Source organism: Bos taurus, chromosome X, assembly GCF_002263795.3.
Source record: "Bos taurus isolate L1 Dominette 01449 registration number 42190680 breed Hereford chromosome X, ARS-UCD2.0, whole genome shotgun sequence".
NCBI lineage: Eukaryota > Metazoa > Chordata > Mammalia > Artiodactyla > Bovidae > Bos > Bos taurus.
The window spans coordinates 81,977,812-82,000,897 of record NC_037357.1 but is presented as its reverse complement, the minus strand read 5'-3'; the positions used below and the strand labels follow the sequence as shown (position 1 = coordinate 82,000,897).

General features: G+C 41.1%; 1 protein-coding gene across 4 annotated transcripts in view; it reads right to left on the bottom strand.

Annotated features, from left to right (window-relative positions):
* OPHN1 (oligophrenin 1) overlaps positions 1–21,601 on the bottom strand; it is a 627,113-nt gene extending 605,512 nt beyond the window's left edge. For 3 of the 4 annotated variants that reach the window (XM_024988791.2, XM_024988795.2, XM_024988793.2), the window contains exons 1-2: positions 20,946–21,601; positions 20,647–20,804 (exon numbers count right to left, since the gene is read on the bottom strand). In XM_024988791.2, coding sequence (XP_024844559.1) covers positions 20,647–20,800 — 154 coding nt within the window. In that variant the 5' untranslated portion in view covers positions 20,801–20,804; positions 20,946–21,601. The remainder of the gene's footprint in view (positions 1–20,646; positions 20,805–20,945) is intronic. The other variant, XM_024988792.2, reaches the window with a different exon arrangement.
* Between the last annotated feature and the right edge of the window lie 1,485 nt (positions 21,602–23,086).

Genomic DNA, 23,086 nt, shown 5'->3' with positions numbered 1-23,086 from the left:
GCCCACCCTGGCACCATAGTAACCATTTGTGTGAGTTATTTTATGACAAGAGGTCCTGGTAAGGTACACAGAACTAACAAGCCACCACCAAACGGAAGAATTTGGGAAAGGTTGAAAAGAGATGCCATGTGTCCTACTACCTCCCAGAATCCTCCTCGCTGGGATCCATCTTGGTTGAACAATGTGTGTACCACCAAGAAGGATCCATAAATCAAAATGATTGGCCAGAAACTAATCCCATCATCATAAAACCCAAGACTGTGAGCCATGTGGCAAAGCAGTTCTCCTGGGAATCCTTACCCTACTGCTCTCGACCTGGGTGCCCCTTTCCAATAAAGTCTCTTGCTTTGTCAGCCCATGTGTCACCTTGGACAATTCATTTCTGAATGTTAGACATGAGCCCATTCTTATTTTCCTTGTACATAAGAGGCTAATATAGAGAGGTGGTCCAGAGAATTTTGGATACTCTTTTAGGGCCTAATCCAGTAACAGCACATTGAGTGGCCTATCAGCAAATTCTTTGCCAGACCTGAGAATGAGCATTTCCAGCATCATGGGATGAAATGGTCATGAAATGCACCACCCAAACCATGATCAAATTTATGACCATGAATAAGCCCTACCAATTGGAAACTGGCACTTGCCATCTACCTCTATAAAAATTAGACCATGGCCACTGCAACTTCTGACCTGCAACACTCCCTGAAAGAAGTTCAGGGTGGAGATCAGGAATGAGGCGCTCTGTGCTCTGGGAAACACTGGCAGAACAGGCCTTCAGATAGATATTTTCAGGAGATTTTATGAGTCCCAATTCTTGCATCTTCTCATACCTAGAGAAACACTAACATAGTTAATGGTGACATCTGCCTTGGCTAATAAGGACAATTGAAGTCAAAATGGAGTAGTTATGGTTCAGACATCCAAGGAAATATTTAGGTGACATTATGGGTATAATTCAGACAAGTTCTTTACAGGAACTTGAGTTTTCTGAGCTGTGTCAGACTTGTGGATCCCACCAGATGTCCCTGGATATTCTCAAAACAATGTCTGCTGGCAGCCAGTAACTGCAACCTTACTTTTTAAAGGTTCCTTCTTGTATTACATTTCTAGACAAGGAAATTGCTTTAGATCATACATTAACAAAAAGAAGAGACATGTAATGATGACCAATAGCACCTGTTATCTGTATGTCAATACTAATTTAAATGTTAAAACCTACTTAGATAAAACTAACAGAGAAGGCAATGGCATCCCACTCCAGTACTCTTGCCTGGAAAATCCCATGAATGGAGGAGCCTGGTGGGCTGCAGTCCATGGGGTCGCTAAGAGTCGGACAGGACTGAGGGACTTCACTTTCACTTTTCACTTTCATGCATTGGAGGACATGGCAACCCACTCCAGTGTTCTTGCCTGGAGAATCCCAGGGATGGGGGAGCCTGGTGGGCTGCCGTCTATGGGGTCGCACAGAGTTGGACACAACTGAAGTGACTTAGCAGCAGCAGCAGCAGCAGATAAAACTAAACAACTGGCTACCTGGCCATAAGTCCCCCCAAAATGCTAGGTCCAGACTGGGTTTCAGGCTTATTCTTCTGAAAAGAAATGAGATTTATTTTGTCTATTAAAATTCTAATTGTCGCTCCTCTGACTACTTCTAATTGGGTCTGTTACAACAAAATGGTACACCAAGGGATTGAGGTTTTAATCATACAAGACTCACATTCAGGACTTGGAACTCGAATACTTCCAATTCAGTGTCTATTCTCCAAACTGAAGGCAGCACTATGCCCCATTTTGACAGGAAGTTGTCAGAGCCATAGCTGCCCAGTTCCCTGAATTAAAACTGAGCAGGACTCTGGGACTCTTCAGTACACAAATCCTTTCTGTGTCCCCTGTTTCTTGTTCGTAGGATATAGGCTTTGTTCAGCATCGTTGACCTTCCCTGAGTTCCAAAGGGCAGACTCAAACCACTGCTGGTCAGGGAAGGGAGGGGATACAGAAACAGGGGAGGAGCAGTTAAGTGGTGGTACAGCCTTGGGGCAAGGTCCTGGTTCCTATTCAAGGAATATCCATAGCAATACCTTTGATTTCATTGCAGAACTGGAGTCCCCAGCCAAGTGGAGTATGGTAACCAGGCTGAGAGCAAGATTCCTGGAGTACTACCCTGCTACCTCACCACCAACAAATCAGAAGAAAGTCACATATCCTGCATCCCTCACTCCAAATGTTGCCTTCCTTTTCTAGGCCCGGTGATGACTGTCCTGTTAGGCCTCCTGTTTGGCCCCTATCTGTTTCATCTCTGACACGGTCCAACAGTTTCTGGCTGAATTGCTGTTACTACGAGGGTGAAAACTGGTTTCAGGCACAGAATACCTTGATTTAGATCAGGTAGAGGGAGACTTCTGCTCTACTAGGCAGGACTACAACAACTCTCAGCTGTAAGTAGTTACAGATGAAAGAAACCTCCACCCCAGTTCCCAAGAAGTATCCTGAGTATGAAGTCTCTCAAGCGGAAGTTGTTACAGGAACACACTGACTAAAACCACCCACCCTGGGCAGGTACCACAGTAACCATTTGTGTGAGTTATTTCATGGCAAGAGGTCCTGGTAAGGAACACAGAACTAACAAGCCACCACCACCTGGAAGAATTCAGGAAAGGTCAAAAGGAGATGCCATGTGTCCTACCACCTCCAAGAATCCTTCTCGCTTACATCTATATTGGCTGAGCGATGCATGTGCCACCAGAAAGGACCCCAAGTCAGAATGATTGGCCAGAGACAACCCAGAAACTAATGTCAACACCATAAAACCTGAGACTGTGAGCCACATGACAGAGTAGTCTCCTGGGTTTCCTTAACCTACTGCTCTCTGCCAGGGCGCCCCTTCCCAATAAAGTCTCTTGCTTTGTCAGCACATTTGCATCCTCAGACAATTCACTTCCAAGTGTTAGACAAGAGTCCATTCTCAGGCCCTGGAAGGGCTCTCCCTTCCTGCAACAAGGTAACTATTACAGGAATGTACCATACAGGAAAAGCCAGAGACACAAATTTCCCATACACATCCTGTAAGGTATAAGTACTGACCCCTTTCTCCAGAGCATACATCAGAACATAGTAGAAAATTTGCATCCCTTAGGAACCAGAATATCTGGGTTTTGATCTTATTTGCCACACACTGCTGAGTAGCTCTAAGCAAATCACTTAACTACTCTGAATTTCAATTTCCTCATCTATAAACCTGTGAAACCATTATCTTTCCTTTGTTAATTTATCTATATAAAAAGAACATTAACAGTACCCTGCTTGATTGGTTCACAGGGTTGTTGTAGAGATCAAACTGTTTGGTGAACTGAAAAATACGAAGAAAGATGTTATACTTTTATTATTCTTATGAAATGTTATTATTTATGGTAACAGTTTAAACAAATAACTTCACATAAGAATTAAGCTGGTTTTAAACAAGATGTGTATTAGCCCCAAAATTCAATATTCACAGATAACTTGGGCTAAAAAAATGTCTGTACCACATACAAAACTTGCAGAATCAAAAACCAAACAGCCTATTAAAATATGTCCCTATTTTTCTTCCTTGTTAACTAATTTACAATTTTAGGTTTATATTCCATCCTAAAGATATAATCAAAAAAGCCTAGGATCACCCTCTCCCTCATCCAGTATGAAGCTTCCCTAATTCCTTTTAACCACCTCCACTGACTTCAGAGAATTCTCCTTTTAAGGCCTCTACTTTGGTTTAGATGGTCTTCTCGGCAGGCACCTTCACAGAATAGCCCAAGTTTGATGACGCCAGAAACTCTACCACAAGCTCTGGTCTATTGGTCCTGTTTGCTACCATTCATCTACTGCTGTTCTCCAGCTTACAAGCCTATCCTAATGGCTACTTCCTATAGAGGTGTGTACTGGAAATGGCTGCTCCCATTTCTCTACAGAAGGCCCTATGTCTCGTCTTCATAACTCTACTTTCTGAATCACATGTTCCTCTGAACAGCACTTATATTCTCTTTCATTATTAAAGGAAATAAAATAAAAATGGAACAGTGCAAATATTCAGAAAATCTAAGTCTTAGTTCTACTACTGACTAGCAGCATGAAAGTTCTTAAACTCTGTAAGCCTTAGTTTCCTCATCTATAAAACAGAGGTAACACTTTTCTTCCCAGATTAAGTTAAATATGTACGTGAAAGCGCCTTGTACATTATAAAGTGCTCTGCAAATATTAGCTTATGCCCATATCTATATCTATTGCCCACATCCAGGTAATTGGTTAACCTGAGTGAGATCATGTTCATGGATCCCAGCCTTGTTGTTGCCCAGTACAAACATGACCAATCCTAAATCTCAACTCAATTTGTATTAGAGTTGCTTCTTCCTCATTCGTAATTGGATTCTCTAAATTCCACATATCTAGGGGTAAATGTTCTATCATATAAGGTCTGTTTTCTCATCTTCCATTTCATCAAATTCCTACTAAGTAGCAAAGGCCAACCGGAAAAAGCACATCAGTGACTTCAGATTTCCTGACCTTCCCCTACTCCATTCTTGCAGGTCTGTGAAATGCTTGGCTGCCTTCAGATCAACAACTGGAGGTGCATTCTTGGCAAAAAGCAGTGAAGAGGAAATAATTATTTTCTTTCACAAGCTGAAACTGATTCTGAAAAAAATCACAGGCTCAGCAAAAAGGAGGTTGGTGAAGGGTAGAGACTGTTTTCGAAAGGCACAGTGACACTGCACAGAGCCCAAGAGTGGGACTGATTATTGGGTTCCCATACTGACTTTGTGATTAACTATCTCAGTGACCTTAGACAATGAACATACCCTCTTAGGTTTGTTTCCTCATCTGAAATATGGAAGAATTACATGAAATGTGCTCTTAATTCCCTTAGAATTTTATGAGTCCATTTCCAGCAAGATACTGCCCAATTATCAGAAAAAAAAAGGGAACAGTTACACACCATCTGCTTTTCACAAAGGAAATGCAAACAAAATGCCAAGAAACCCCAGATTTCCCTCCCCTTTCATTCTGCTGATTCAGCCATATACTCCCTGACTGAGTTGTTACCCAACTGCTTTCCCATTTAGTACCACAACAGAACAATCACTTCCACAAACCCTGGAACACTGGGCTTAGAATCTAGAAGACAAATCACTCCAGATAAACCAAATATGGAAAGATATCAATATTTCCAATGTTAAGAGCAAGAGAAATTCAGCATAGTGATAATGGCGGCAGAGACATTCTCTTAAGAATTCTCTTTTCAGTTTTTTTTTTTTTCCCTGCTCTAAGCAAAAGTTGTAAGGGGCAGCTATAAAATACCTCAATGGCTTGTTATCCACCCTCCTCCCCCGACCTAATGAATTCAGGATGGATGAGTTCAGGATTAGTCTCCAGCTGTTAACTGCCACATGCATAATACATATTTTTTCAATCACAGGGAAAGGCTCTTTCCACAACAGCCTGACTCTGGAAAGAGAGTTGGAAGCTGAAATGTGGCTCTCCTGCTTCTGGGAAGTCCTTAATGAAAACCTTTTGCAAAGAACTGCCTTGAAATTCCTAATATGGCACTGTGGGGCTGGGCCTACTGCTTGCCTCTCGTGAGAAATTCCATGCAGCCTAGGGATAAAAATAACATGGGGGGGAGGACTTTGTCACCCTTTAGTAATGCCACACATTTTCCAATATACACTATATTCTACATGAAAAGCAGCTGCATTTGCTGTAAAAAGCCAACAGATGAGCAGAAAGACGAGAGGCTTCTGGAACTGCCCAACCAGCTGGTGTAGGCTCTTGGAGCAGGAAACAAAGGGGACAGGTGGCACACCACCAAGATGTAATATACTGCCATTCTTCTGGGACAAAAAGAAAACAAAACCAGGCCCTAATTAAACTGGGGCTAGAGTGCTCAACAGGGACACCACCCGATCACAGCCATGATAATGGAGGGAAGAAAATGAAAGGAAACTTTCCACTAGCACAGTTCTTCACTGCCAAGTGAGTCACTTCAAACAAAAGCACCCCCAGCCCCAGTAAAGAACATCCACAGTCTTAATGCAATGTACCTACTTTAGAGTACAGTACAGAAAGAGCCTTGGAATGGGAAACCAGAAAACCTGATTCTGGTCCCAATTCATACTCTAGCTCTAGACCCCTGACAGTTCTCTCTTTGCTTCCTTTCTCTAGATATAAACTCAACAGAATGGATGTGAAGCTTTCTAAACAACTTCCCAGGTCTTTTGTTCTACAAGGAAGAGCCAAAGGAAGATGTAGGTATATAAGCCAAGGACCTCTGTTTCTCCAAGCAGTCTTTAAAAAATAATGGCCTTGAGATATGACTCACATACCATAAAATTCATGTATTACAGTGTACAATTAAGTGGTTTTTAGTATGCTCACAGAGTTGTGCAACTATCATCACAATCTAATTTTAGAAAAATTTCACAATCGCCAAAAGAAATCCTTTACCCATTAGTAGTCAAAATAATGCTAACCCTCTCTCTCAGCCCGAGACAACCAGTCACTTAACATACATAGTTCATTTAATGTTTTTAGCATAATAAGGTTCGGAGAAGGCAATGGCACCCCACTCCAGGGGAAAATCCCACAGATGGAGGAGCCTGGTAGGCTGCAGTCCATGGTGTCTCGAAGAGTCGGACCCGACTCAGCGACTTCACTTTCACGCATTGGAGAAGGAAATGGCAACCCACTCCGGTGTTCTTGCCTGGAGAATCCCGGGGATGGGGGAGCCTGGTGGGCTGCCGTCTGTGGGGTCACACAGAGCTGGACACGACTGAAGTGACTTTGCAGCAGCAGCAGCAGCATAATAAGGTAGTGGACTTTTAAAAATATCTGCATCTGTTGATATAATGTTTTCCCCTTATTCCAATTATTTTGTATGATATAAATATTACACTATTATACTGACAGATTTTCAGATATTAAACTAACTTTGCAGTCCTGGAATAAATTTAACTTGCTTATGACGTATAATTCTTTTTATATGTTGCTGGATTTGGTTTGGCTAGTATTTTGTTGAGGGTTTTTGCATCTATATTCTTTTTAATATATTTTATTTACTTATTTATGTTTGACTGTGCTGGGTCTTCACTGCTGCATGTGAGTTTTCTCTAATTGTGGTGAGCAGGTGCTACTCTTCGTTGTGGTGGGTGGGCTTCTCATTGCTATGGCTCCTCCTGTTGTGGAGCATTGGCTCCAGGGCACAAGAGCTTTAGTAGCTGTGGCACACGGTCTCAGTAATCGCAGCTGGTAGGCCCTAGAGTGCAGGCTCAGTAGTTGTGCCTGGGCCCAGTTGCCCCAAGGCATGTGGAATCCTCCTGGACCAGGGACTCAACTCATGTTCCCTGCACCAGCAGCTGGACTCTCAAGCACTGGACCACGAGGGGAGTCTGGTTCTATATTCTTAAGGGAATTAGGTCAATAGTTTATTTGTGATGTCTTTGGGTTTTGGTATGTTAATTAAAGTGAAAGTGAAAGTGAAGTCGCTCAGTCGTGTCCGACTCTTTGTGACCCCATGGACTGTAGCCCACCAGGCTCCTCCCTCCATGGGATTCTCCAGGCAAGAGTACTGGAGTGGGTTGCCATTTCCTTCTCCAGGGGATCTTCCCAACCCAGGGATCGAACCCAGGTCTCCCACATTCCAGGCAGACGCTTTAACCTCTGAGCCACCAGGGAAGCCCCGTATGTTAATTAGAGTGGCCTCAAAGAATGTGTTAAGAAACTGCTAACTTTTGGAAGTTTGAGAAGGATAGGGTACTAATTTTCCTTTAAATGGTTGGAAAAATTCATCAGTACAGCCATCTAAGCCTGGGCTTTTCTTTGTGGGAAGTATTTTGATTACTGATTCAAAATACTACCCACTAATTTTTAGTTGTTATGGGTCTATAGAGACTTTCCATATATTGTGGAGTCAATTTTGGTAGTTTGGGTCCTCCTAGAAATTTGTCCATTCTATCTAAATTATATAATTTATTAGCATACAGCTATTTATAATATTCCCATTTGTTCTTTTTTATTTTTTTTTAGTTTGGTAATAGTGTCTCCTCCTTCATTTATGCTTTTAATAATTTGAGTCTTTTCTCTCTTGTCAGTCTAGTTAATGGTTTCTCAGTGTTGTCATTTTTAAATACAAACTATTGATTTTTTAAATTTTCTGTTTTAAATAGAGAAAAGAGATCTTCCTATTCTTTATTTCATTTAGTTCTGCTGTAATTTTATCATTTCTTTCCTTCTACTTGCTTTCAGATTTGTTTGTTCTTTTCCTAGTTTCTTAATGGTCAGGTTATTGAATTATGATCTTTTTTCATTCCTAATATAGTTGTTTAAAGCTATAAAAATTTCCCCTAAGCACTGCTTTAGCTGCATCCCATCAGTTTTGTCACACTGAGTTTTCATTTTTTATTCATTCCAAAATATTTTCTAATTTCCCTTGTGATAGCTTCCTTGACCAACTGGTTATTCAGGAGTGTGATGTTTAATTTGCACATATTTATGAACTGTGTAAATATTCTTCTCTTATTGATTTGTAATTTTATCCTGCTGTGGCTACAGAACATAATTTGTATAAAGAAATATATTCAGGCAAGTTTTATGGCCTATCAGACAGTCTGTGTTGGAAAACGTCCCATGTGCTCTTAAGAAAAAATGTGTATTCTGCTGCTGTACGAGTATTCTGCAGATGTCTATAGAAGATCTACTTGGTTTACAGTGTTGTTCAATTCCTCTATTTACTCATTGAGCTCTAGTAGTTCTTCTATCCATTACTGAAAGTACAGTATTGAAGTCTCCAACTATTACTGTTAGACTATCTATTTCTCCCTTTACTTCTGTCTACTTTTGCTACATGAATTTTGGGGCACTGTTGTTAGGTGAATATGTTTATAATGGATACCCTCCCGATATATTTATGGTTTTACCATTATAAAATGTCTTGTTTGTATGTCATGAAAATTTTGTCTTAAAATATATTTTGTCTGATGTTTATATAGTCATCCTAATTCTCTTTGGTTACTGTTTGCCTGGTACATTTTTCCATCCTTTTTCTTTCCACCTACTTGTATCTTTGAACACAAAATATGTATCTTAAAAGACAGCATGTATTTCAATCAATTAATCCATTTTTGAGCAGTTTATCCACTTTGCCAATCTGTATCTTTCTATTAAAAGTGTGTATTTCATTTACATTTTATCTTACTGATAAGATTTATGTCTGCCATTTAGTTTGTTTTCTATATGTCATCTTTTTTCCTCTACTTTCCCATTACTAACTTTGTGTTAAATATTGTCTACTGTACTATTTTGATTCTCATTACTACTTTCACTATATTTTTTTTTCTTAGTGACTTACCTCAGAATTAAAATTACAATATTGTTTAGATTAATTTTAACTTAACTTAGAAAACATACAGAAATGTTAAGAAAGTAAATGTTAGTCGCTCAGTTGTTGTCTGACTCTGCAACCCCATGGACTGTAGCTCCCCAGGCTCCTCTCCCCATGGAATTCTCCAGGCAAGGATACTGGAGTGGGTTGCCATTCCCTTTTCCAGGTGATCTTCCCCACCCAGGGATCGAACTGGGATCTCCCCCATTGCAAGTAGATTCTTTACCGTCTGAGCTACAGGGAGGAACCCAAATAAAGTCTGTCACTGTTTCCATTGTTTCCCCATCTATTTGCCATGAAGTGATGGGACCAGATGCCATGATCTTAGTTTTTTGATTGCTGAGTTTTAAGCCAGCTTTTTCACTCTCCTCTTTCAGTTTCATCAAGAGGCTCTTTCGTTCCTCTTTGCTTTCTGCCATAAGGGTGGTGTCATCTGCATATCTGAGGCTATTGATATTTCTCCCAGCAGTCTTAATTCCAGCTTGTCCTTCATCCAGCCCAGCATTTCTTCTGATGTACTGTGCATAGAAGTTAAATTATAAGGGTGACAATAGACAGCCTTGACGTACTCCTTTCCAATTTGGAACCAGTCCATAGTTCCATGTCTGGTTCTAACTGTTGCTTCTTGACCTGCATACAGATTTCTCAGGAGGCAGGTAAGGTGGTCTGGTATTCCCATCTCTTTAAGAATTTTCCATCATTTTTCTTTCAGCATTTTGAATATGCCAAGCCACTGCCTTCCCATCTCCATGGTTGCTGATGGGAAATCAGCTCTCAATCCTATTGAGGGTGCTTTTCAACTGATGAGTTAGTTTTCTCTTGCTTCTTTTAAGATTCTCTCTTTGCCTTTGGTTTTCATCAATTTGACTATAATGTATCTTAGGAATGGATTTTCTTGAGTTTATCCTACTTGGGTTTTTTGAGCTTCTTGGATCTGGATATTAGTGTTGTTCATCAAATTTGGAGAGTTTTGGCCATTATTTCTTCAAATATTCTTTCTGTTTTTTTCTATCTTCTTCTGGGATTCTCATTACACAAATGTTGATACACTTGATGGTGTCACATAATATCTGGGGTTCTGTTCATTTTCTTTTCATCTTTTCTTTCTTTTGCTTAGATTGGATAATCTCAGACTAGATTATTTCAAGTTCTATGACTCTCTTCTGCTAGTTCAAATCCGCTGTTGAACCTCTCTAATGGATTTTTCATTTTAGCTATTTTATTTTTCAACTCTAGAATTTTTATCTGACTCTTCCTTATTATTTTCATCTCTTTATATTGTCTCGGTGAAACACTGTTCTCAGGCTTTCCTTGTCTCTTTGGCAAAACACTGTTCTCAGGCTTTTCTTTAAATCTTTAGACATGGTTTCCTTTAGTTCTTTCCCTGGTGATTCAGATGATAAAGAATCTGCCTGCAATGCAGGCAACCTGGGTTTGATCGCTGGGTCAGAAAGATCCCCTGGAGAAGGGAACGGGCTACCCACTCCAGTATTCTTGCCTGAAGAATTCCATGGACATAGGAGCCTGGCAGGTTACTAGAGTCTGTGGGGTCACAAAGAGTCAGACATGATTAAGAGACTAACACAAATATTAGCTGATTTCATTTTTTTTGTCTAAATTCCAACGTTTAGACTGCAGCAGGGACAGTTTCTATTGACAGCTTTTTTCCTGTGTATGGACCATACTTTTCTGTATCTTTGCATATCTGATCATTTGTTGTAGAAAATGGGGCGTTTTAGACACAATATAATATGGTTCTTCTGGAAATCAGATTTCCCCCAGGTTTTGTTGTTACTGTTTTTGTCACTATCACTGTCGCTGTTTGTTTAGACATAGTTCTTAGACAGATTCTATAATGTTTGTATTCCTTGGAGTGTATCCCCTGAAATCTCTGCCTGGTTAGATAAGTGTCCAGCTAATAATTGTTCACAGATCTCCTTAAATGTCTTGAACCATTAAGTCTTCTAGTTTTTTCTGAGGTGCTCTGTGTTGCATGTTGGATCATTTCTTCAACATTTAGCCAAACAGTTTATAACTACCTCAAGTTCAGCCATAGGAGAGAAATTATTAAAAGGCCTTCTCGGGTCCTTTCTAGGCACACGCACAGCCCAGGGCATGCACATGGCCATCTAGATCCCAGGAATGTGTCAGATCTTTTCAGAGCCCCCAGTATATGTTTCATTCCCCTTTTACGTTTTTGGCCAGGCTTTTGCTTGCCCTACTTAGTTTCAGTTAGTCTAAATTACCTGAGATGTTAAACATCTTGGGGATAGAACTTTTCCCACTGAGGTAGCTCTAAGTCAGGTAAAGTAATGAGAAGCTGTGTGAATGAGGCTTCTCTAGCTAGCTTTAAGACATATTAGATAATGACAAGACTATAGGTCTGTGAGTTTTTGAGGAACTACAAACCCAGTCTCCCCACTAAGGTGTTAAAAGGTTACTGGTTTCCATAGCTACTGTGGTCAAAGGACTGTTAGTTTTCAAGGCTACCACAAAGCTCTGGAGAAGGGAATGAGAGGCAGGGTTAAGTTAAAATGCCACAAAATCTGCCGCCACTAAGGCTCAACGTGCTTCCATCCATAAACACTCTTCAGATTGTCATGAGCCTTTTGGTTCATTTACAGAGTTCTGAAAATGTTGATTTTAACAATTTTTGCCAGTGTCCTTTTTGTTTTTATGGAGGAGTTGATTTTATGAGATCTTTAATTTACCATTCCCTCCAAGTACAATCCTAAAGAAATCTTGCTCCAGTATGACTAACAATTTGCCTACAATGAACACATTCCTGAGTAGGTGGAAGCTGAAAAAAGCACTAGGAAAAGTCTTTCTAAAAGATAAGCAAAATATTGCCAGTTATTACCTCTAGTGTGAAGATCTGGGGAACTGGGACACAGGAGGCAAAAAAGGTTTACCCTTTTGTACCTTTTGAAATTTTTACCATGTTCATGTGTCACTCACTCAAAAAACATTTTTAATATAACTATAAAAGGAGGAGTGGAGTTCCCTGGTGGCTTAGTGGTTAGGATTCCATGCTTTCACTGCTCTGGCCCAGGTTCAATCCCTGATCAGGGAACTGAGATCCCACAAGCCATGCAGTGTGACCAAAGACACCATGAGATATACTACACCCTATTGAGAGTTTAAGCGTCACTCTTCATTCACTTAGAGAGTCTTGCTCGTTATTAGGACCGTTAACTACCACAGCAATAGAGCAGATATCTTTGACTTAAGAATTCTTTTCCTCAGTGTATTCTTTTTTGCTATGGACAGTTGTATCCCCATGGTCTAGCTCATTTTCCCCCTACAATGATCCACTTTTATAATATGTGATAGAATATATATCATATCCTGAACTTCTTCATAGCTCTTCTCACAACTGTAATTACATTATGTGAGTAATCAGACATTTAATGTATGCTCCAAGTGGGCAAAGCCCGTATCAGCCTTATTCACCATTTTATCTCCAGTTGTCCAGTTGCCGGACACATAGTGGGTGCTTCGTAAATCCTTTTTGAATTAAAATTAATTACCTTTACATTGTGTAAGGCTTTAGCACTTGATACAAGCCCGGTAAAGCATCATGAGGGCCCTCCACCCGATGGAGGTAGGAGGTGAAAAATTCAGCTCTAGATTTCCAGAAAACTCCTCTGGAAAAGCATGTATCTTTCCAGATCATTATGAACTTTTAGGAAATTTCTATAGTAACTGATTAGAGAAACAGATATCGGATTAAACAGAAGGTTTGGGTTATGCTTTACAAAACAAGACTGTAAAAATGAAGCTGAAAAGTAATTTTCCTTCATCACTTTAAACTCTGAAAAACTTTTCTTAATAAGCAAATCAAGGCATAATCTTCCCTGTACCATTCACCATCCATTTTTTAAAAACCGCTTCTGGTAAATGGTCACACACTGAAAGGCTGGCTTGGTTCACTTTTGCACCCTAGTCCCTACAGCACTCCAGTCTGGCTACTTTGGAATCTGGTCTTCCGAGGGCCTTCTATGAATATACTAATACTGCCTCCAGCAAATTCCATTTGACTTTGCTTCGTACCTACTAAGAGCAATACCATATAACATACTCATTACATTGATCTGAGCTACTCTTCAGAATATCTAAAATACAGTCCTTCCCTCAGTATCTGTGGGGAATTGGTTCCAGAACCCCTGTGGATACCAAAATCCACAAAATATTCAACTCTCTATATACAGTGGTGTAGTATTTACATATAATCTACCCACATCCTCCTATTACTTATAGTATCTCATGTAAATGCTATGTAAATAGTTGCTAGCATGTGGCAAATCAAGTTTTGCTTTGGGGAACTTTCTGGAATTTTTTTCCAAATATTTTCTATCCCCAGTTGGTTGAATCCAGAGAGGCAAAACTTGCAGATACAGAGCCGACTATAACAACATGTCCTCCAAGGCACTGATTAACTATCACCAGGATAATGACAGGATATCTGCTGACTGAAAATGTATATATTACATCACCAACTCCTCCCTGCACACCATAGCACTACACCCACTCCAGAGGGATTAAAAGCTTTGGTCTCCCTCAGTATAGAGCTATTCAAGACAGAATTGAAAAGCACCAGGTTGGGACCCCTCAAGAAGCATTCATCAAGAGGATAATTAAATAGGCTAGCATGATTCATGTCATTTATTCACATGGAACATATCAGTTCCTTTTGTCCATTCTCTCAGAGGAAAGGCGAATTTGCTCCAAAGTTTCCAATGGAATCAATTTAGGTTGCTTGACTGTGCAATACAGTGGCATCCCAGAAAACAGAATGAGGAAACCAGGAGGAACCCTAAAGCTCACTGACAAAACCTCTAATTTTAGAAATGGGAAAACTCAGGTTCATGAAACTAAAGACTTACTCAGAGTCATATAGCTAGGAGGTGGCACAGTTGGAACCAGCACCCAGGTTCTCTGTGTGTAAAGCTAGAGACGGCTCCATAAAGTATATTCAATATGAAATTTGCCTCAAAAATGGAACTGACCCATCCTTTCAGGAAAACAAAAATTTACCAAATAGGTGTCCCAGTTGCCAAAGCAAGAGCTGAACAGGTACCCCAAATGGTCATCTTAATGTAAACATCTAAAACTCTTTATCTTTAAAAGTGCAGAATGTAAGAAAATGACATTTTTGCATTCTTTTAAAACATAAGTTTCCATTAGTCCAAGACAGCCTATGTGTTTGTGGTTTGTGCATGTATATGAGTGAGCTTAATGATATAATTCTTTTTTCTGACATCTGTTTTATACATATAAAGTATGTTATCCTTGGTTTTTGAATGATTACTTTAAATTTTTGTTGAATTTTTTGTATTTCATTAAATACTGCCAGTACACTAATATAATGTGAAACTTTATGTAGGTATAAAATAAGATCTTATAATTAAGTTACTCATTCCCTTCCCAAATGATTAAATTATAATATGCAATGAAAAAGTCATGGAATGTTAGATCTGAAAGTGGGCTTACATATCCCCTATCCATCCTCACTTATGTAAAGCTGCAGACCAAGGACCCCAGCAAAAGACTTACCAAGGTCACAGATCCTATTAGTAGCAGAACCATCACCATACCCATCACATCTAGGGTTTTTTCCCCACTATACCATCATTCTGCCTCTCTCAATTTGCAGTGTCTAGTGGTGCTTCCCCAGAGAAACCTCTTTCTGGAGACTATCACCTTTCATTTTCCTAGCCCATTTCCAAGACTCCTAGACTATTAGAAGTAGATCATCTAGCTCAGGAATTGCAACCTGATTGAATCCAGGCTGTGAACACATTTCATTTAGCTCTCACAGTTTTAAAGAAAGTGAAGGCTTTTGTAATGAGATGAAGCTACTGTATTTTACCCCAATCACTCCAGTCCTATTAACCCACTTCCAATAGCTTCATACTTTTCTATTTTCTCCTTGGCCATGGAGACAGCACTGGAACCTGTGAACCTTGAATCCAGTGCAGGCATAATTAACAGCATGCCAAAGTAAAATAAAATAAACTAAATAAACTAATGGAAAATATTAAACGTGGCATTATGTTTTACCAATAACTATATTCACTACCTTACCAATAAAAAAGTCCATTTAGGTTAACTAGTCATATTAAAGTTCTGCAAACTACAACCACTGAATCAAACCCAGCCCACAGGTATTTCTGTATGCCCCTGCTCTAGCTAAGCTGCAAATGGTTTTTATATTTTTAAACAGCTGAAAAATTCAAAGGAAGATAATATTTTATGACATGAAAATTATGGAAAATTTACTTTTCAATGTCAATAAGTAAAGTTTTATTAGAACACAGCCACTCTCATTTCATGTGTGTATTATCTATAGCTGCTTTCTCACAACAATGGCAATTAAGTAATTGCCACAGAGACTGCTGCTGCTGCTGCTGCTAAGTCGCTTCAGTCGTGTCCGACTCTGTGCAACCCTAGAGACGGCAGCCCACCAGGCTCCCCCGTCCCTGGGATTCTCCAGGCAAGAACACGGGAGTGGGTTGCCATTTCCTTCTCCAATGCATGAAAGTGAAAAGTGAAAGTGAAGTCGCTCAGTCGTGTCTGACTCCTAGCAACCCCATGGACTGCAGTCTACCAGGCTCCTCTGTCCATGGGATTTGCCAGGCAAGAGCCACAGAGACTACATGCCCTCAAAGCCTAAAATATTGCCCTTTACAGAAGAGGTCTGCTGACCCCTGAGCTATATCAAAGAAAATTTAAAGTTCCTAATAATCTGCAGAAAAGTCACAAATATTTGTTTAGAATTGGAACATCTTATATCACTCTCAGATGAATCTTCCTAAAGCACAGTTCAGACGACGCCTCTGTGCTACCAAAAATGTTTTTAATACTCCCTGCCTGTAAAGAAAAGCCTAAAGTACTTAACAGGTCATGCAGAGTCAAGGCCCTCAACCTTTCATTCCAAGGTCATCTCCCAAACTTCTCTTCTTGCACCATATAACCCAGATGACCTGAATTATTTGCTATCCCTTTACATTCTCTATGTCATTCCTACTACATGAAATTCTCTGTCCTGAATATAGTGCAATGCAGGGCCCTCAGAGTCAGATCTGGGTTCTAATTCAGACTCCTGCCCTTATCAGCTGAGAAAGTTACTAAATTCCTCTGAACTTCAGTTTTCTCACAGAAAGAGTGGAAATAATAGTCCTTGCCTCATAAGTCTGTTATAAGATTTTAATTCTTGGCATTCAGGAACATTAAAAAGCAGAGACATTATTTTGTTGACAAAGGTCCATATAGTCATCACTATGGTTTTTCCAGTAGTCATGTATGGATGTGAGAGTTGGACCATAAAGAAGGCTGAGCACCAAAAAATTGATGCTTTTGAACTGTGGTGTTGGAGAAGACTCTTGAGAGTCCCTTGGGCTGCAAGGAGATCAAACCAGTCAATCCTAAAGGAAACATTCATCGGAAGGATGGACGCTGAAGCTGAAGCTCCAATACTTTGGCCATCTGATGCAAAGAGCCAACTCACTGGAAAAGACCCTGATACTGGGAAAGATTGAAGGCAGAAGAAGGGGATGACAGAGGACGAGATGGTTGGATGGCATCACTGATTCAATGAATACAAGTTTGAGCAAGCTCCAGGAGATGGTGAAGGACGGGGAAACCTGGCCTGCTGCAGTCCGTGAGGTCACAAAGAGTAGGACACGACTGAGCAACTGAACAACAACAACATATAGGAACAGCTAAATAAGTGGTAAGTCAATTCTGCCCAATTACAATGCTACTTTCTCCTTTGCTTTCCCTTATCCTTCCACAGGGAAATGACCTCTCCGTCATGTTGTATACCATGGTATCCACCTGTCCCACTCTATGGCTCTGATCCATATCTACTACCTTATACTTTAGTGATCTCTACACATATCTTATCTCCCCTACCCGTCTAGGACCTCCTTGAGGGCAGGATCCCATCTGTGACTTTCTCTGTAACATTTGTAACAACCCTGAGAACAATGGCTTGAATTTAGTATATGAATGAGTATTTACTGAATGAATGATACATGTTCACTGAATTATATAACATTTATTAGGTGTATCATGTTCACTTGTTGTAAATACCTAGCCTAAGTGCATAGAAAATATTCATACAACATCAAGGACCAAAGCTGCCAATATAAAAACAAAGAACAGGGATTTCCCTAGTGGTCCAGTGGTTAAGAATCCACCTTGCAATGCAGGGGACATGGGTTCAATCCCTGGTGGGGGAACTAGGATTCCACATGCCATGGGGCAGCCTGCAAGCCACAACAAAAGACTGCACATGCCCAATGCAACCAAATAAATAAATATTTTTTAAAAAACAAAAAGAAAAGTGGGCAATATATTCACCTTTCAGAGTGCCAATGTTTTTGTCATTGATTTAAATTATAATCACCATTTTTTACTCCAACAATTATGAATAGATCACATTTAAGGGGAGAGAGCAAATCAGTCACTTTCTCAAAGAAGACATACTGAATATCATTCATAACATCAATTACCTCTGAGCACAGATCTAAGAAAATCCAGATATTCAAATAGAATCCATATTTAATAAACTAATTATCACACACAGCTGTGACTAAAACCTTATCTAGAGCTCTGGACAAAATCAAACACAAGCTGGAAATCAAGTTCCAACTAGCTTAACAACTTAAACAAAAACTGCAGCTGATTTTTGCAGCATGAAGCACCAGGTTTCATTGGTTACCAGAAACACTAACCAGTTGATTTGATGGTCAATTTAATAAATTAAATGAAAAAGTGCCAATAATTCTTCTTTACTTTTAATGCCAGATTCCAAACGACAAAATGAATCCACACACATATACAAAATTAATCACTGAGCCATGCCAATATAGGGAATGAATTTTCCACATGATGACAGCAAAAAAAATGTTTCCAACTACTTTTGTTTATGGATTTCCCTTTAGAAACCTACCAAAAAGTATATTCAGCCACTATATTATTAACCTGAAGATGTATTATCAACGACTTAAAATATTTAGCCGTTTCCATTTACAAAATACTTTCACAATCCATTAACTCCTTTGAGCCTCAAAGCAACTCTGTGAGGTGCATACAATTACCCCCATTTTATATCTGAAATATATTATATGTGCCTTCCTATCCCAAAATGGTGAAGCCAAGATTGTAACCCAGGTCTTCTAATCTAATTCCAGTGTTCTCTCTTCCTTTTTCCTCCATACAAAGCAAAAGTATACCTTTGTTTTGCGTCTACCTCACTTACTCTGAAAAAGCTGCCCAGCTAGCCCATTTTGAGGAAGCAGAGTGGGAGTATAAACATTACTGTGGTCAAGACAGCGGGAAACATCCTGTCTTTGCCTCTAGCAAATTATGTTTTTAGAATCATGTAACTTAAAGAAAAGAAATGGAGTCTGGGTTAGCTGCTGGGTTTTATTTCCTAACTGTCCTATTTTTGGCTTTCTATGTATACTCAAGAAAGGAAAACCGCCATAAATACCAAGAACCCCCTGAGCCAAAATAACTCTTAGATCTTCTGCCCATATTCAAAGGTTTAAACCTGCATAATTGTTGACTCTCACCACTTTTAATCCCCCAAAAGGAAAGAATAAAAACCGCAACTTACCACTTGCCTAGAAAACTTTTGCCCTTCCTCCACCATTTTATTGAACTGTATTTTCACAAATACTTTCAGCTTATCCTGCACTTCACAAAGCCAGTCCCTTCTGAGGGCTTAGATGAGCTTCATTTAACTATGAATACTGCACTAAGTAGTTTACTGTAACAAGTAAACAAGCAAAAAAAAAAAATCCAAACATTTCCCGCTTTTCCTTTCAGGAACCCTCACCTTTCTAACTACTTTTGTAGCACAACCAGCATATCTTTAACCTCTCAATGAAGTCTATTAAGCGGCAACACACCCCAAACCCTGGGCTAAAGTCTACGGATCAGCATTTCAAATATCCCATCTTTAAGATGCAACCAAGAGTTTACTCTTGTTCAGACTAAAATAAGACACACCATCACATGATCCAATTCAATGAAACAACAAGTAGGAACTTGCAACACTTATGACCAAAGTAGGCAGACAACATATACAGGGAAAGCCCAGACTCCAAGGGGCAAATCAGGAGAGCTGCACAACAAAAACCACTGCACTGCGGCTCCCAAGTCTTGCTCCTTGCTCTTGGTTGGCTGTATTTGCCTTAAGAAGGTCCCCACGCTGGACCAGACACACTATTTGTGGGATAAATCCACTCAGAAAAAAAATATTACAGGTATACAGAATATATTTGCCAGTGACTTTGACTTTATTTTTCATAATCATCCTTCAACCAAGAGAAAAAATGGATTATCACCACCCATTCCCTATCTTCCATTCTTACGGGTATATACTTTGGCACAATGGATTGATCTGCCTGCACTCTTGTTGGGGATGTTTATTATTCTTTCTCTTACTCCAAACCTTCTGCCAACTAGCAGAAATAAAAAATCTATACACAGCGGGGAAGTGGGGGAGGGCCCCAGAGTTCTTAGTTCTGAGGACCTGGAAAGCCAAGCTAGGTGAGGTTCCTTCAACCTGGTGACTCCCAACCTGAGCTCTCTACTATGCTCCCAGGGAGCTGGGCTCTTCCTGCTAGGGACTAGGCAGGTCTTTGTTTCACCTGTGAGGAGAATTCAGTGGCACATGAGGTCATTTAATAATTCCGAACTTAGACCAACCTTGAACACAATCATAACTCAGTAACTTAAAGAGCAAAGGTGCTTTCCTTAGAAAATAACTTGCCATTGGCAATTTTTTACTACCCCCATATTTATCTGCAGCAACTAGAGGCCAAACAGGAACAAAACCCTGACTCAAGCTGCTGGCCTGAATTCCCAATTCTTTAGGAGGTTGTGGGGCAGTCCCTTGGTCAGCTTAGATGTCCCTTTCATACATGGGTATAAACATGTCTGACAATACAAGTGGCCTGTCCCTTTAGAACAGGAGTCTGACAAGAAAGGATAGCTGCTGAACAAGACAGTCCCTCAGCTACAGATCCTGTCTTATAAAACCAAAACCACTAAAGGGGAAAACCCCAATTCTAGTTGTAGCCACCAACTTCCACTTCTACTGACCCCACTTCCAAAATATCCGGAAAACCATGAGCCTCAGACACTTGGGCTGGGGTGTGGAAGATCTCCAAAGGCCAGAAGCACCGGCTCAGGGAAACTGCTCATCAAAGTCTTCCACTTACTTCTCATTGCGCTGATAAGCGCGTTGCCGTCTTTGATCACATCTTTGATGAATTTATTGGTTCTCTCCAATTCCTGCTCATAACACTTGAGCCTCTCGCGGAAATCAGGACTGTCCAGGTAGCAGTCGCTGAACTCCAGCGGGGGATGCCCCATGGTTCTGATGACAGGGATTGGAAGGAGAAAGGAAAGACACAAAGATCAAGAGCATCAGTGGCACAGTACGAGGAAAAGATGGGTTGCGCAGAGTGCAGGACCCGTTTAGGAAGCTGCAGCCTCCCTCCCTTTAGAGGACAGATACCTGTTCAGATGAGATTCCTGGGGAGAGCTGGCTGGTCTGTACCGGAAAAGGGCGGCCCGGCGATTGCTTCAGGTGACGGCAAAAGCTAACTAACGCAGTTGGATCCCGGCGGGGTGCTGCTTAACAAGCAACATGCCCCCTATTCATCGCTCCCCTGACAGGCAGCAGAAACCAACTCGTCTCTTCTCGGGAGAGCGGCTGGATCCTTCCCGAGCAACTGCAAACGTGACACTTTGGCCCGCCCAGGGTGTAGGCGGGGGTGAGCGCTGAGGGTGGGAGGTGCCTCTCCTTGCTCCCAACTGCCGAGCCAGCAGAAGATTTCCTTTGCCGAGCTCCGCGGGTAACCCGGAGTGCACTGTCCCCTCCCCCTTCTTAAAGCCAGCGCCTCCGCCCTTCCCCAGCGAAGCCCATGTACCGAGGCAGGGTACTCGGGTTCCTTAAACTGTATCTTACTTGCACCCTAGGGTCTCTTTACCAGAATCTGCCGTCTCCTAAAGTTCTTCCTGGTCCGAGGGAGCGGCCTTTTGTCCTGCTAAGCGCCAGAGGTGTTAAGCCGGGCGACAATGAAACGTAGCCTTCCTCCAAAGACGCCCGAACGGGAAGAGGAGGGCAACAGCGCGACGCACAATAGCTGCGGTAGCCCGGCGCTTCCCTACGGAAACTGGGGAGCAGTCAGCGCCCTAGACTCCAGTTGGAAAGCGTGGCGGCTTGGGAGATGTAGTCTTTCCGTTTCGCGCCCTGTGACTCCTTCCTGCGATCTCCGCATTACCCCGCCAGGGCGCCGGCTCTCGCAAAGAGTATTCCCAGCACACCCCAGCTAATAGCTGTCCCAGCGCAGCCTCCAAAGGCAGGTGCGCCCGCACTAGTTGTTTTTCAGTCGCCAAGCCGTGTGGGAATCTCTTGCGACTCAATGGACTGTAGCCCACCAGGCTCCTCTGTCCATGGGCTTTCCCAGGCAAGAATACTGGAGTGGGTTGCCATTTCCTTCTCCGGGGCATCTTCCCCACCATCTCCTGTATTAGCAGGCAGATTCTTTACCACTAAGCCACCTGGGAAGCCCCTAGAGTATACCTGGAAAGTTTCCAAAATGGGAGGGAGTGAGAACCCAGGAGAGATCAACTGTGGGATGATGTCTCTCACTTCTCTTTATTTGGCTGGATTGTTTGTTGTTTTTTTCCTTCTTTTTTCCAGCTTCCCTCTGACTGACTCACTTCTGTTTCTCCTCCCTTTCCCATTTCTATGAGCTCTAATTCCCATGTGCCTTCTACCTGAAGGGTTGACTCCTGCTCTTGGATCTCTGTGTTAAGCTCAGAACCCCCTGCCAGAGAAAAGGAGGCCATAATTAGGAATTCATTTTTCCCTGAATAGGACCACAAAGTGTGGTTTTTGTGATCCAACTCATTGCACTGGCTGTTGATTAAAGCATGTGATTTTCCATGTGTAAGTAGAAAAGCTATAAAGAGGATGTTATAAACTGTCTTGCAGCTTCCCTGAGAGGCCTCTTGTCCATTGTCTATTGTAGGAGAACTAGGGCTACTCTTTACAGGTGGCTGCCTTTAGACTCACAGTAGCTAGGGGCTGGAAAATAGTGTGTACATGAGCAAAAAGATTGAATTTAATTTTGGGAAAGTGTTTAGATTACATTGCCTTGTGAAGAAAGCCAGAAAGCCAGATTGTAAATAGAGTAGTAACAGCTTCTCTACCTATGTTAGTATCTTATTGCTGCTGTAACAAATTATCACAACCTTGATGACTTGAAATAGCACAAATTTATTATCTTACACTTTTGGAAGTCAGAAATTAAAAATACAACTCTGTAGGCCATATCAAGATATCAAATAGGCTGTGTTCCTTTCTGGAGACTCTAAGAGAGAATCCATTTCCTTGCCTTTTCCAGCCTCTAGAAGCTGTCCACATCCCCTGGCTCATAGCCCCCTTCCTCCATCTTTAAAGCCAGTAGTGGCCAGTCAAGTCTCTCTCCCACTGCATCACTTTGACACTGACCCTTCTGCCTCCCTCTTTCTCTTATAAGGACCCACCAATAACCCAAGATAATCTCCCCATCTCAAGATACTTAAGCCTGCAAAGTCCGTTTGTCATGTAAGACAATACAGTCACACATTCTAGGGATTGTGACATGG